Source organism: Microtus pennsylvanicus, chromosome X, assembly GCF_037038515.1.
Source record: "Microtus pennsylvanicus isolate mMicPen1 chromosome X, mMicPen1.hap1, whole genome shotgun sequence".
Classification (NCBI taxonomy): domain Eukaryota; kingdom Metazoa; phylum Chordata; class Mammalia; order Rodentia; family Cricetidae; genus Microtus; species Microtus pennsylvanicus.
The window spans coordinates 113,623,614-113,638,254 of record NC_134601.1 but is presented as its reverse complement, the minus strand read 5'-3'; the positions used below and the strand labels follow the sequence as shown (position 1 = coordinate 113,638,254).

Sequence of the window (14,641 nt, the reverse complement as noted above, 5' to 3'; positions counted from 1 at the left end):
GGGTTCTACTATAGCTTGGAGTTGTTCCTTCATTTTAATCTAAATGTTTACCTGTTCATCTATTTCTGTGCTCATTATGTTATAATCATACTCTAGGGTCTCAATAAATACTAATTTGAGTTACTATGTCCAGTCTAAAATTATATAAAATATTGTAGGCATTGGCAAGTCATTACCTTCAGTAAGTTCATCATTTATTATAGCAGTTTTCAAAGTATGATTCCCAGACTAAGAGCAAGTAGTATCAGCATTGTATGGAAACTTGGATTTAGAAAGCAAAGCAAATTATTAGGCTCCTACCCCAGAACTACAACTGGATCTTAATCTCTGAAGTAAAACCTAGCAGTCTTATCATTGAAAACAAGCCTTTATTTATTTAGTATAAACTCATGTTTGAGAGCCATATTTAAGAGAAGAAGAGCTGTAATTTGGGGAAATTTAAAAGCTTTGAAAGGAAGAAAACATTCGCACATAGTGGTACTGTGGAGATGTAAAAGACTAGAAGAAGAAAGGTAGGTTATGACTCAGTTTGAATCTAATAAGTAAGTACCCTGTCTAGACGAAAAGTAATGTTCATTGCTAGGAAATTTTCATGATGTACCTGCAGATAAAATGGGGTAAATATCCATAGGTGAATCCAAACTTGATAGAATTATATGGAAGTTATTGGTAGTTGTGGTAAATGAAATAAAAAGGGGAGATAATATATTTGTGTTGTAGAATACTGATTTCATTTGAGATGCCAGAGATATTTGAATGAAGATATTGAGCTAAATATAAACTCTTGTCTCTGCCATTTAATTTGTAATGTTGCCCCCAACCAGTCACGTTTTCCATTTTATCACATGTAATGTTATCTTAATACTTGCTTCTTTGAGCTGCTATAAGAAAGAAATAGAAATTAAAATAATTTCATATAAATATAAAGAACCTACTTCAATATACTATTGGTATGTGATTATTTGGTAGATATTAGCACCACAGTTAGAGTATGTGACAGAAGCACTTAATAGGAAACAGAAAAGGTTTGAAAGATTTGAGAGTCATATGCAGAAGATTGCTAATGGAAACTATTAACAGAGAAGGGATTATTATAACAAGACAACATGAAATATTATCTCATACAGACACCGAGAAGAAAGGACAAAGAAACAAAGATTTAGCAGGACCATATTATGTCTGCACACGTTGATCTGTCCTTATCTTTTTACATCCCCTTCTTTTATTAAAACTGTAATATCTTGTGACTTTGGAAGCTCTGTTATCATTTGAACTACTAAATTATTGAAACATTTCTTGATGTTGAGCTCACTGTTTCACAAATCAAGCAATTCTTTTTATATAGCTTGATTTAATAGTGGTTTTTCCATGTTTATTCATAGCCTACTATCTCTAATTCCTGTTCTTTGATTCCTTCCAATATTGGTGGCTTATGCTGTTATTATTGGTAGACTTTAGGATGTCTTCACTTCTTTAAGCTCCCTGTTTCTCTTACTACATGAGAACTCAGAAACCAGTGGAAAGAATGCCATAATTTTTTATATATTGCTGATAAGTATTTACATGATTTCTATCATTTAAATCTTTCACACTTGATATTTTAAAGCTAGCCAGAAACATAAATTAGAAAATGGAAAGTGAATCTGGTAAAAGTGATTCTCTTTCATTTGTGGTATTTAGCTCTTTGGACATTTGGACACGTAGATTTAGCTCTTTGCATGGGGGATCCCAAGCTTCTTCGAACTGTAACACACATACATGCCTCATTATATCACACCTTCTGTCCATGTTCTATTATCTGTCAACGATAAGTATCTCAATGAGGTAAAGGGTAATAAATCAATTTCAAGAATTCTTTGTACCTCATTATGTGACTGTAAGAGTATGATGATACCACAGCACCATATCTGCAAATCATTTTGCCTGAAGTTGTAAGAATACATCACATTTGCTAATACATTGAAGACAGTTGTTAAGTATGACAGTATAAAACAAGAGGAACTAAAGATATTAAATAATTTGAAATTATCTACGTTAATAATTTCAAAAGAGGACTGAGGAAATAAAAGAGACATTCAAATGATAAAGTCGTCACATCCAATTACCATTCTTCTATGTATATTGCTCATCAGGCCTCATTTCCATTCCAGAATTGTTATGTGAAATGGACCTAATGATTAAGGGGTGTGTCTACTGAAAATTAGTCACGGAATAAAATATCACTGTAGTTCTTATTGAACACACATGTTAATAAGCTTATATTCCTTTTTATTAGTCATCTAAAATGCAATGCTCAGAGACTTCGTTTCCCATTTCTTTTGATATTTTAGAGTAGTTGCCTTTCTGATTCTGTGCATTAAGTAGACTTTTTTTGATAGTAAGCTTTTCTCATTAGCTCTTGAAATTCATATTGTCCTAATTAAAATACTACTATTTGTAAATTAAAACCTTGTTTTTATTGTTTTTTTAAATTTTTTAAAATGTTTATTGGTAAAATTTAAAGAAATAAAAAGTGGAATGTAGAAAGGTTATTGTTCTCCTTAATGTAGTCATCATTAATGATATTACATCCATTCTACCTTCCATAGCTGTAACCATTTTTAACAAAAATGATATTTTTACCACCATGAGACTTACTTTGTTCCACACATAATTTTATATCCCCTTGTAGTGAATATTTAAATAATTTAAAATATTGGTTTAATTGTACAGTGTTACATATTTACCCTGGCATTTCCTTGTGATAATGAAAATAGAATTTGAGAGCCAAACTATTTACTACATATGATTCTTAATTTATATTTGCTTGCTTTTGCTAAAACCATTGATTTCATCATGTTAAATGATAGTAATCAGTTTGGTTAAAATAAAGTCAAGTTATATACTCAAATATTTGACTATTAAATAACATTCAGATAAAATTAAAGTATATTCAAGTTAATTTTGTTGCCAGAAACAATTTCACTTTCTTGTGGACAAGTAATTCTATTTTTAATTATTTACTTAAAAGTATACAGAAATTATAACAGAAAAGGGCAAGTTAAATTGAACTGTACATTTCACAGAAAAGCATGCAACTTTAAAAGTCTTCAGCTAAACCCAGCTTGGTCATTTGCTTAGAATCCAACTACATGGGAAGCAGAGACAAGAAGATTATCAAAAATTCATAAGTTTAAAGCCACTCAGCACTATATAGCAAGACCCAATGTCAAAAATAAATAAGTATATAAATATATTAACTATCCGTAGTGATTATACAGGGTAAAATATGATGAAATACGTGAATACAAATAAATGTGCAGTAAATTGTTGAAAACTATCAGTTCTTGGTTGCTTGTTTTAATTACTAATTAATTTACTAATTTAGGTATGATTATTATTGATAAGTTGTTTATAAGTTTTGTATGAAGAATTTGTCTTCCCTCAGATTTATAATTCAATATTAGGTTTCATTTTGTGGCGAGAGTATGAATGAATGCCCAGATTCATATCCACTTATTTTGCGTCTTAGCTTGTACAAACAGCTATCCGGACATTAGCTATCAGATATCAGAATGGATCTAATATATTTATAACCATCCCCTCTTATAGAAAACAGGAAGCATTGGGCTGGTTTCCTAATAGAAATTGATCTGCATTAATCTTCTTTTCAAAAGCTCTTATTTATCACAGTGACCATTTTGGTCCATAGCAAGCTTTTCGAGATTTTGAGCACTGAAGCTCCTTTGTTTCGTTGTTTTCCTTTCTTTTCTTTGCTCACTTCATCTGTGGTTGAATTTATCTGTTAGAGGAAGTTCAATAAATATATGAAACATCTACCATTAAACTACAATGGATACATTCCAGATTAATTCCTGAGTCTCTTTCAATCTTTGCATCATTTGGTGGAAGTTCTTATTTTTTCCAGTTGAGTAATATCTTTTAGACAAAAACGTGATGAAGAGCACACCAAAGACATCTATCTACTTTGAGTGCCTAAAAGAAACTACATGACTCTTTAGAACATTTGCTGAATTATTTTTGCAATCCAACTTAAATTTTTGACTCCACTAGACTTAAGATAAAAGGTTCTTTTAAGTATTTAATATTAATATTAAATATATTTTTAAAAATTAATAATACAGTAATTGATTTTTAATGTTTCTTTTAAACTATCCGTTTTAACTAGCCAGGTCTGAAACCTTAATTACTTGATACTGTATCACTAATCCATTTTAAAAGCAAACTAACAAAAGTTCTATGTTTAAAATTTTTAAAGAAGATTAGTGAAGTAATTTAACATGAATATTCATTAAGCCAGTTTTCAAATCATTTACTATTTGTCTTAATTGTCCTGAGCTGATATTTAAATAAAGCAGCTTCATTACATTTAGCACACAAATATTAAGTTTATAGGTTATTTGGAACACATTGGCAGCAGATGCTGCACTGAAGTAACATTACCATGTCAGTTTTAAATCTATCTTTATACCATGATAAAAGGGTTATTTCACTGATGCTGCTGCCCTTGCTTCAGAATGTTTCCTTGGTGTGTCCGTACCTGCTATCGGTAGCACAATATCAGTCTAACTTAAAGACACTTGCAGTCACGTGTCTCTAAAAGATGGTGATGAGAAAGCATGTGGTGTGGTTTGTTAGCTCAAGACTTTGCCAACTCATCATTTTATGGCATGTGGACTTTTAAATTGTACTTGTGAAGAGCTTTGGCCAAGACCTCGCAGCTAAGCAGTATCAACGGTGATAGAATTTCTTTATTTTCCAAATCACGTGAATGGCAAGATATGTTTTAGTCTCCGTTTTGATATGGTAAATGTCCATTATGTTGTCTCATAATTATATGGACTCTAATGCAATAATATGGTTAATAATTCAAACATAAAACTTCTCTCTTGAATATATATATCTCCTGAAAATAGGTAGGCGGATACTCCGATTATGTGATTTCTTTTTTACTAATCTTATTAAAGGGGGAGAACATTAAATCTTCGAGTACTGTACCTCAATTTTATTGTAATGATTTTGCTGGTTACCAGGTGGGGTGGCAGTTGAAAAATTTGGTGAATGCACTACGAGAGGACCCGAGTGGTGTTATCTTAACTTTGAAAAAGCGACCTCAGAGCATGCTTACCTCAGCACCAGCTTTACTGAAAAATATGAGATGGAAGCCCCTTGCTCTGCAGGTAATAAAGCTTAATCATAAGTCATACACCATCATTTTAGCCATAGATTATCGCAGTAATGCTTCGTTTCTGTGCCTCATCTCAGCAGCATATGAATTAATCTTGTATGCTTTTGAAAATTTGTTTGTGAAATTATCTCTTCACTGCTTATCCTTATAGGCTTAATTGTGATGGAATTTGAGAGAATCACTAAAACCCAAGTGATAACACTAATTTAATTAGAAACCTAAAGCATAATTCTAAAACTTCACAAGTTAATCCACGCCAAAATATGGAAAGGGAAAAAATTAAGAGGTTAACTTTTTGTGATAGGATCTTGAATATTATATGTTAGAATCACATCCACTTCTGGAAGAAGCTAGCAGATAGTTTATAGAGTTACTTTAAATAAGGAAATAAATTTGTACCTTATAAAGAGTAGAAATTTAATTTTCAAATTAGCAATTAAAAATTAACTAGTGTATTCCTCATTATAGCTCATTTTTCACTTGTCCACCCCCTGCAGCAGAAAAACCAGGGAGAGTGTTACATTTTACATCGTGAATATGAAAAAAAGAAGTTTTGCAGTTTTCTTCATTATGAAATTTTACTATAAAATGTTAATTTGAGTGGTAATAAAGCATATAAGAGTTATTTAAAAGATATAAAATATTGTTATTGCACAAAGACAAGAAATCAATACATTTTTATTTCAATCAGGATATAATCCTTAAATGTATAATTAATTTTTTTCACCAATCTTCACTTTGTTAAAATAGTAGACTATTACCCTTTGCTAGAAATCTAGTTGATTTTTCTTTTTTAAATAGTTTCCCATCTAATGTAGAATACTGATAATTTCTCATATTAAAAAGAAAAGCTTCGTTATAGTCTCTGCTGTGTAAGATTTAGTAATTTTTCTACTAGTGCCCTTTACAAGCAACATTTTTTTTCTAGTAAGTTTTCCATTAAACAGCTCTTATAAATATAATTTGTTTCCATTCTTTTAAACTTTACCACTTATCAGCCTTAAAGTTGGCATTATATTTAGATAATATTAAAACACATAAAATGTTACAATGTTAACATTTTTAATGCAAAACTTTTTCTAATTTTCAAATGAATAAATATAGATTGCATTAGTATTTCTAAATGCATTTGACTTACAATATTTATACCAAAATATCTAATGATTGTTAATGTTCCGAGGCTGTTTGCTTCATCTGGAATTTTCTATTGTCTATGCCAATGATCTTTTTTCAAAGTTTAAAGGAGTAGGAACACTGGAGAAGAGCCTCACACTTTCAGCTATAAATAGCTGGAAAAATCACTACTTGTATGCAGTTTTTCATAAAGGGACCTAAACACCAAAAGAGATCCTAGTTCTTGTTGTTCCACGTACTTTGAAGTAGTCTGTTTAGAAAATCACGTAGTAATTTATTTCATTGTTAGATCTTTTTCCAGTAGCATAAACTGAAGTGGAGAATGAATGTTAATAGCAATTAACACTTTTATATAAAAAGTAAAATAATCAAAAAAACTAGTATTTTATATCTTATACATACACATGACATATTTTCTTCAAAGTTAGAGGGCAAAGATCTTTTAAAATTAATTCCATCATTTTGTACAATATAATTATGACATATTTTAAGGTACTGTTTTAGGTCTATTCTTATATAGCTATACATAAGCATTATCAAATCATTAATTATATTTATTTCTCACTACCTACTAATATATGCTGAATATTTTTATGTTTACCTTTTCATAATACTAAAATCTGGGGTGGATAATTTAAATAAGTACATATGTATATACCATATATCACAAATTTGTAAGTTTGCTATTTACCCCAATAAGAATTACCTAAAATGAATTCCCAAAGTTCACCATCTCTAGATAAGCCTGTTAGTGAAAACAAAATTACTTTTAACATCTTTGAAAATAGCTTCAAAATTGACTTTTGCAAAGCAGAAGGAAAAGAATTGGTTTTTTTAATAATTAGATTCTTCTAGCAGTGCTAAACCAAATTCTTGAGTGTAAGAAGAATGTGTTCTGTACGTATACAATAGCACCACCACCACACGGTCGTACAGCCTATTTCTGGACTGGATATTATACCATTATAATCAAGTTCTTTCATGAATTTAGGCTTTAGCCTGTACTTAAATCAATTCCACTTAGTGGAAACTACCTGATGAGAATTTTTATAGAATATAGATTTGAGAACAAGAGAATGGGGAAACACGTAAAAATTTTAAAATCTAGAGTTTGAATGCAGACTGTCCTAGAAAAGAAAAGTCAAATGATAAGATGAGATTTGATGGCAATTGTGGATTGCTTCATACCTTTATCTGAGATATTTTTTTCTTCCTAGTTCCTGAGAACCAGCCTCAACTGTGAACCATAAGTACTAATGCAGTAACAGTCCTCTGGGTAGACACAAGCATCATCATTATTGTTTTCTTAATTCTGGTGTCTATACAAATCACCTGAGACTAGAATGCCTATTAATTCACTTACATATAAATCATCAAAATGCAAACTTGAAGTTTGAATTATGTTGGTTATTTTTATCAAGTATACCAGTAATTTAGTAGGAATTACTTTAATTAAAAGCTACACAAAGAATCTGTGAAATTTATTTAAATCAGCATTTCAAGTTCATTTGCTAATTACCAGGCTTAACTTACCTATTAACTTTTTTCAAATAAATATTGCAATTGACTTTACATGGAGGTCAAAAATAGTGCATACATCTTTTTCAAACCAATTATTTTAAACAAAAATGGTAATAATTTTATTTATACAAATAAAATGGCATATATATCCTAAAGTATTTATTCCTAAACTGTTTCAAATAGGGCTACTCAATATGAATTAACTGCAATGAGAGATTTTGATTTGGAATTTCTTTGGAAATCATAGCCAAATAAGCAAAAGCATACAATCCAACTTCATGCTCACAGAGAAATTTCATCAGCACATTTCATGAAATTTGGCAGTTCTTTTGATAAAATTCTATTTTCTCAAACTTTTGATGATAGACCTGAAGGACGTAAAGATCGCTTCATTAGATACAATGACCAAATTTAATTACATCTGAAAAACTGAATTCTGTTATCATCTGTGTACTTTCATAAGTACAATCATTTATTCTAGGAAGGTAAACGGGGTAGCTTGCCTTCTGAGAGCTGCTTTCAAATCATCTTAGAGGCACTCTGCTAATTTCCAGGATGTTGATAAGCATGGTGATTGCATATAGTCACATTCGTCTACCGGTGAAATAAATTTCAGGGAGTGCTGAATAGGTCACAAGTATATGTTTAGATGGTTTGGTTACTAAATTAGGATGCATTGCAGCAAGAATATATGGACAGTCATTTTCTTCTTACAAGAGATGTATCGAAGAATTAGCTGGACGCTGCCAAGAAATCTCCTTAAATCATCACTGGGAATCATTGAATTTTTAAAACTGTTAAAGAACCCAGCTTTTGGTGGAGAAAAACATCTCAGGTCAATCAATGCTAGAGTTCAAAATCTGATTTAGATATTGTTCAAGACATTTCATATGAATTAAGATAAAGCTATATGAATTTAGGAATAATTTATATTCCTAAATTATTTTCTACTCCATAAATCTCATATATTGATGCCATAGTTATTAGTATTGGCTTGTTATTTTGTACTTAAATTTTATTGTTTAATTAACCTTGATGGCAATTTACAGGATATTTAAGTGATTTGAGCAGAAAGGAAGTAGTCAACAGCAGTCAATTTTGTATATCAATTGGTATAACGACTATAGAATGGTGATCACATTCAATTTAAAATGCATACAAATATAAATGGTTAAAGTAATTGTATAAAAAGTCAAAGCAGGAGCAGCAACAAAATTTATTTCAATATCCATAATGCAAGTTGATGTTATTAAACAAATATTAGTGAAAGACAATTTGTACGTCTGAGAGTTGTTTTGAAAACATATTGTAAAGAAAATGTTTTATATGAGGTATAACACTACAAAATAATTTTAACTAAAACTGTAATTGGGCTGGCTGGACAACAGAACTATTTCTGTGTTTTACATGCTCATATTAGGAAATAACTGCACGCAGCTGTCATATCAATTATAATTCATCAGTGTTCAAACCATAAAATAAAAACCTAAGTAACATTGGCGGGTTTCAGCCAAATGCTTTTACAGTTTTAACACAGACTACAAATAAGAAGCTATGATGTGAAGTGAGCCGTTTTTAAACAGTTGACAATTGAGTTAAGCTATGCTTTTCAGAGATTTTAAAATGTAAAGGGTTTCAAGTAAAACCTCAAATTCAAATGTAGTTTCTTCGGTGAATATTCCATAATGTTGTTAACTATATTTTGGAATACATAACTTCAATTTTTATATTATCATTTAATTATGCATATAAGATTGAGCAGCACAAAATTACATACACTAGTCTTATTATCAGTACAGATGATTTGATGGAAAAAGCTATTTTGTAATATGACTACAAAGGCTTTTTATTATATATTGTATAAGAACATACATATTTTGGTGTCCATATATCTGTGTTATTTAATTTCAAGGATCTAAGGTCTCCTGATCATATTCATGGTCTAAAAAAAGTTTTCTTTATAGTCTAGTAAGAACAACAGAAAATTTATCTGCTTATAAAAAGTACAAATATTTTATATTAATAAATCTGTATTCGATTAGAAGCTGTGAAACTGAGGGGGAATTTTTAAACAATGCAATTATTTTGCTTACGTTATTTTCAAATATAATTTCTCACTTAGGAAAAGCTTGGCCAGGTAAAAAGTACACATTATTTTTTAAAATTATATCTAGCATTCTTTATGTGGTCATGAAATGTACAAAATTGTATGCAAATTCTTGTTTCCAAACCCAGAATACATTTTCTCTGGAGTATTTGTTGGAATGATCAAGGAAATAATTGTTAATATAAAGTAATATTCTAATACTAAATGAAGCTAGTACTGGGAATTTAGTAAGAATGGGCCTGAACTGTGTAAGGACTTAAAGACTGTCCCATGCTAGAAAATTGAGGTATTGTGATCAGCTGGAATCTGTGATTATTTCTAAGAATAAAGAAAATGAATGGCTAGGTTATATACTTAATGTAATCATTTGTATCTCAGTTGATATTTTTACCCCTGAAAGGGAAAACAAGTTTTTGTGTGAATTTGACATAAGTGTATTTTGGAACTAAATACTATTACAGTGTATAACATTGAAATATTGGGGTTGCCTCTATGTCATTGGGTTCACTGAAGACTTTTATATATCTAACTTCGCTGGATCATTTACTGAGGGCCAACTTAATTAAAATATGCTTGCCAAGGATTTGGAAATATAAAATATTTCAAGTAAAACTTGAAATTCAAATTACTTTCTTAAGTGTAGACATTCTTTTTAATAATCTTTGCCAGAGACATCTCATATATACTGATTTACTTAAATATAGAGATTTCATATATGTGTATAATATATATATTAGTTCTTTGCAGATGTGCTATTTGTGATATTAAAATTGGTAAATACAAAGACAAAAACACTTGATCCATCAAATAAATTTAAAGTAATGATTCACTTAATCTCTTGTAAAAGTTAAAAATTTTCTTTGACAATTAGAACCCTCGATCAGTATGTAAACTAATCAGTAAGATGTTATTTCTGAAGTCTTCACCCATACTTCAGGGAAAGATTTGTACCGTATTATATTTTAGAGAATGTTTTTAAGCTATTTATATAGTTTAAACTGACACTGAAATGCATATATAAGTTCTAAGTAGATTTCTGAGTCCTGATGACAATAGCAAGTGCCTGTTAAGCTTCTAAATGTACATTTAAAGAGATGCATATGACTTTGAACATAAAAAGATAAGTGGCAGTGTTCTACAATAATTTATCAGACTTGATTTACAAGAGTAAGGTGCACACATGCACACACATACACACACATAGACGTACACACATACACACAGAGATGATCTTCTGTGTGAGAGTGCTGTTCAACCGGTGGAAGAGCTTTATGGTGTAAGAACCATACTGGATGTTATGACAAGGTACTAAATAAAATCATTTGGATGGGAATTCAAAATGGATCTAAATCACACTTGGTTACATACCATAGTGCCATGTTATATTAAAGGCTTACAACAATATGCAGTCTTAAAACAATACTCTTAATTAATGATAGTAGTTTTTCCCATGCACATTTTAATAAACATGTTAAAGTTGTGAAAGAAAAAAATAGCATTATTATTTTTACTTAAAATTCCAATCTTTCTTGGTACAATTATAACTGATACAATGATGCTATGTTAGAATAAATAATGATTTACAGAAAATGTTTCTAGGATAAGAGAAGCGATAGTTTAGTTTTTTTAAATTCTCTTACTTGAAATTTTTACTCAAAGAATATACCTATTAAAATTTGATTTGAATTCTGAAAGATCATTAGTTTTTAATTGGGAGACGATAAACTTGTTATTTTCCATGTAATTTCATACTAATAGCAGATGTTTTTGGTTTTTGTTCATTTGTTTTTTTGCTTGTTACAATTAGGAATTTCTTTTTTTTTTCCTCAATGGTTGATTTCATCTTAATTTCATCATTTATTCTATGCCTTAAGCTGTTATTGTCTTCCTAAAGTTTCTTAATGATCTCAGAATTCTTTCAATCATTTAATTTTATACTATTTCAATTCTTGTCCACAGTGTTTTTTTTCTACAGTGTTTTTAATGTTAGGACACAGTTTATTTTTTCATTGCCAATGTCAAAGTTGATTTTTTAATTTGATACTCAAATTAATATTTTCTTTTTATCTCTGTTCAGCTTGATAAAAAATAGCACAACTAGTACACAAAAATAATTGTCTGTATATTGATTATTTACTATCTGTGCTTTAATTGCTGTAGAACGTACTGATAAGCCAGATTACACCCACACAATAAACCCATTAAAACACTTCTTCTGATTTACCTATCAATAAAATAAACACCCAGTTGAACTCAGGAACAGAATTGAATAATTCTTCTTTTGTTCGGTAAAAACAAGTTGAATTTTTTAAAGCAGTTCAATTAATTAGATCAGGGTAACGTAATCAAACCTGACATCTATTTGAACATTTTAAGCTTTTTTTCTTATATTAATCTTCCAATATACTGATTCACATTTACTGATCACATTAATAGCAACTCCTTGTTGAAAATAGAAAGGTACAAATACAGGAATTTGTAGGAAGTTGGCATTGCTAATCCTTAAATCTCCTAGAAAGGAAATGTATACAGAATAAAATATTCTGCTAGACTTCACCTCATGCTTAAGGCATATTTAAATATCCTTGTAAAAATTAATACAATTCTGTTTTTCTTTATTTGTTTTTTGTGGAGTGGAAAGAAAAAAGTATGTACTAAACAAACAAAAACTCTATATATCACCAAGGGAATGGAGAAACATCTTCAAACTGCAATTAGCAACCTTAAAATAGAGGAAAAAGAATAAAAAATTGAGTCAGATTACTTTTTATGAAAAACTTGTGTTATTAGGAAGTGGTTTAAGTTCACATAAAGTGAGATATTTTAACGTACCATACTAGTACATTAAAAAGCATAGTAAATATTCATTTGTCTTCCATAGTAAATTGATTTTAAAATATTGGAAATTAATATAATGTGTAATAAGGTTTTCTTTTACTTCATGTTTATTATCATTATCTGTATTTAGAGCTAAAAGATAACAACAAAATAAAAAACTATAAGCAGTCATATTGCAGTAAATATGAGTATGTGTGTGTGTGCATGTGTATGTATCACTGAACCTTTCATTCAAATATTATAGAGGCATGAAACAGTCTTAGAATTTTCATTTAATATCATTGGGCTTCATGGCATTCATCAGTACAAATGACTCTTCCAGTCATCTACATCTCAAGAGTTTCTCATTGCCAAGAATTTTTTTTTCTATAGGACAGGAATAGATTAACTGGATTCTATTCCAAAAAAAAATTATATTGTCAGACAGAGAAGTTTTTATTGCATACTGTCATAATATATTAATTAATTAATGTGTAAAGTTTCTGACCATTGTAAGTCATCATATATGATAGAAAATTAAATTTTATACATGATTATTCCTTTTTCCTGTCTCTCTTTCTTTAAGTTTGATTTTACATACATTTAAACATAACCACCATTTTGGCAGAAAGTGTGATTTCAAGCTATTAAGGGGAGCTGTGTAATGAGGAAGGTCAAAATCATTAACTGATTCCCAAATTATGTAGCGTATCCCAGTAACCTACATTGTAATCTCCATTGTATTCATGCCTGACTTTCAAACAATTTTTGGTTATCTGTATGAAAGTAATGCTACAGTGCAAAATAGTTGTAAGATGCATTTACTTGAGTTTCCAGCAATGCATGTTGAAGTAGTAGAATTGTGAGTCTATCACCTAGATATGCCAAATGTGTTTCATACAGGCTAAAATAGCACCATTTTGTCATACGAAGATGCAATTCATTTTGTGGTCATTATCATCGTGTTTGAGACTGCACTGAGATACTTATTTTAATGTTAATTGTATGTATACTTAATCAGTAAGATCTGTAAGATAAATATAAAAATTTGTGAATTTGAGTTTCAATTTAGGATAATGTTTTTCAATCCACAAGATTATTCTCAAATACTGTGAATCTTGGAATTGGGACTGCTCTTAAGACTGATGTGATTAAGTCGGTTTATACAGTATGTTTAGAAGGCAACTTCCTATTTAATACTTAAATCCAAGGTATCTATAGGCATGCAACCAAAGATGAGTTTTAAATACTAGATGAAAATATGTGTCTGTGAAAGATGAAATGTTCGTGTCTCCTTATTCACTATGCTTTTGAAGATGTGATATAAAATGGCTCTGAGGGCTGGCGATGAGACAGCTACCAGTGTTTATGTTGGGAGAAAGTACAGTTTTCTAGAAAATTCTCTCCTGTGTTGATAGCCATTTTTGCCTTCTTTGAGCATCTGTGACATTTCTTACTAATATAACACTATAGTTTTTCAAATGTCAGTCAGGATGTGAGGAAGCTAATTCTTTTATGAATTATTTTTATTAGCTTTCAAAAGTACAATTCTGGCAAAGTTAATTAAAATACATTTCTTTTTGTGAGTGACATGTCTTCTCATTATGAATCACTGAATGGTATTTTTACTTTATAAGTAGCTTTTGGATGGTTAAGCCATTGAAAAGGTGAGTTGGAAACTGCATTGAAAACTCTATTATTTGTTATTTGTTTGGGGAGGGATCAAAGAAATACCCATATGGACAATAACATTTTTCTTTATTTCAGCCAAGTTCAAAACTTTGCACAAACAGATCATTTTTAAATGATAACTATGTGTCATTGTTGTTGTTTTGTGTTGTTTGTGTGCGTATGTATTTTCTTTTTCATTTTAA

The 14,641-nt window shown here is 29.9% G+C and overlaps 1 protein-coding gene across 7 annotated transcripts in view; it reads left to right on the top strand.

Moving 5' to 3' along the window:
• Positions 1–14,641, top strand: part of Cnksr2 (connector enhancer of kinase suppressor of Ras 2) — a 207,692-nt gene that overhangs the window by 96,717 nt on the left and 96,334 nt on the right. For 4 of the 7 annotated variants that reach the window (XM_075958274.1, XM_075958273.1, XM_075958278.1 and 1 more), the window contains exon 9: positions 5,034–5,180. The exons of the other annotated variants lie outside the window; for them this stretch is intronic. In XM_075958274.1, the coding sequence (XP_075814389.1) occupies positions 5,034–5,180 (147 nt within the window). The remainder of the gene's footprint in view (positions 1–5,033; positions 5,181–14,641) is intronic. 7 annotated transcript variants of the gene reach the window in all.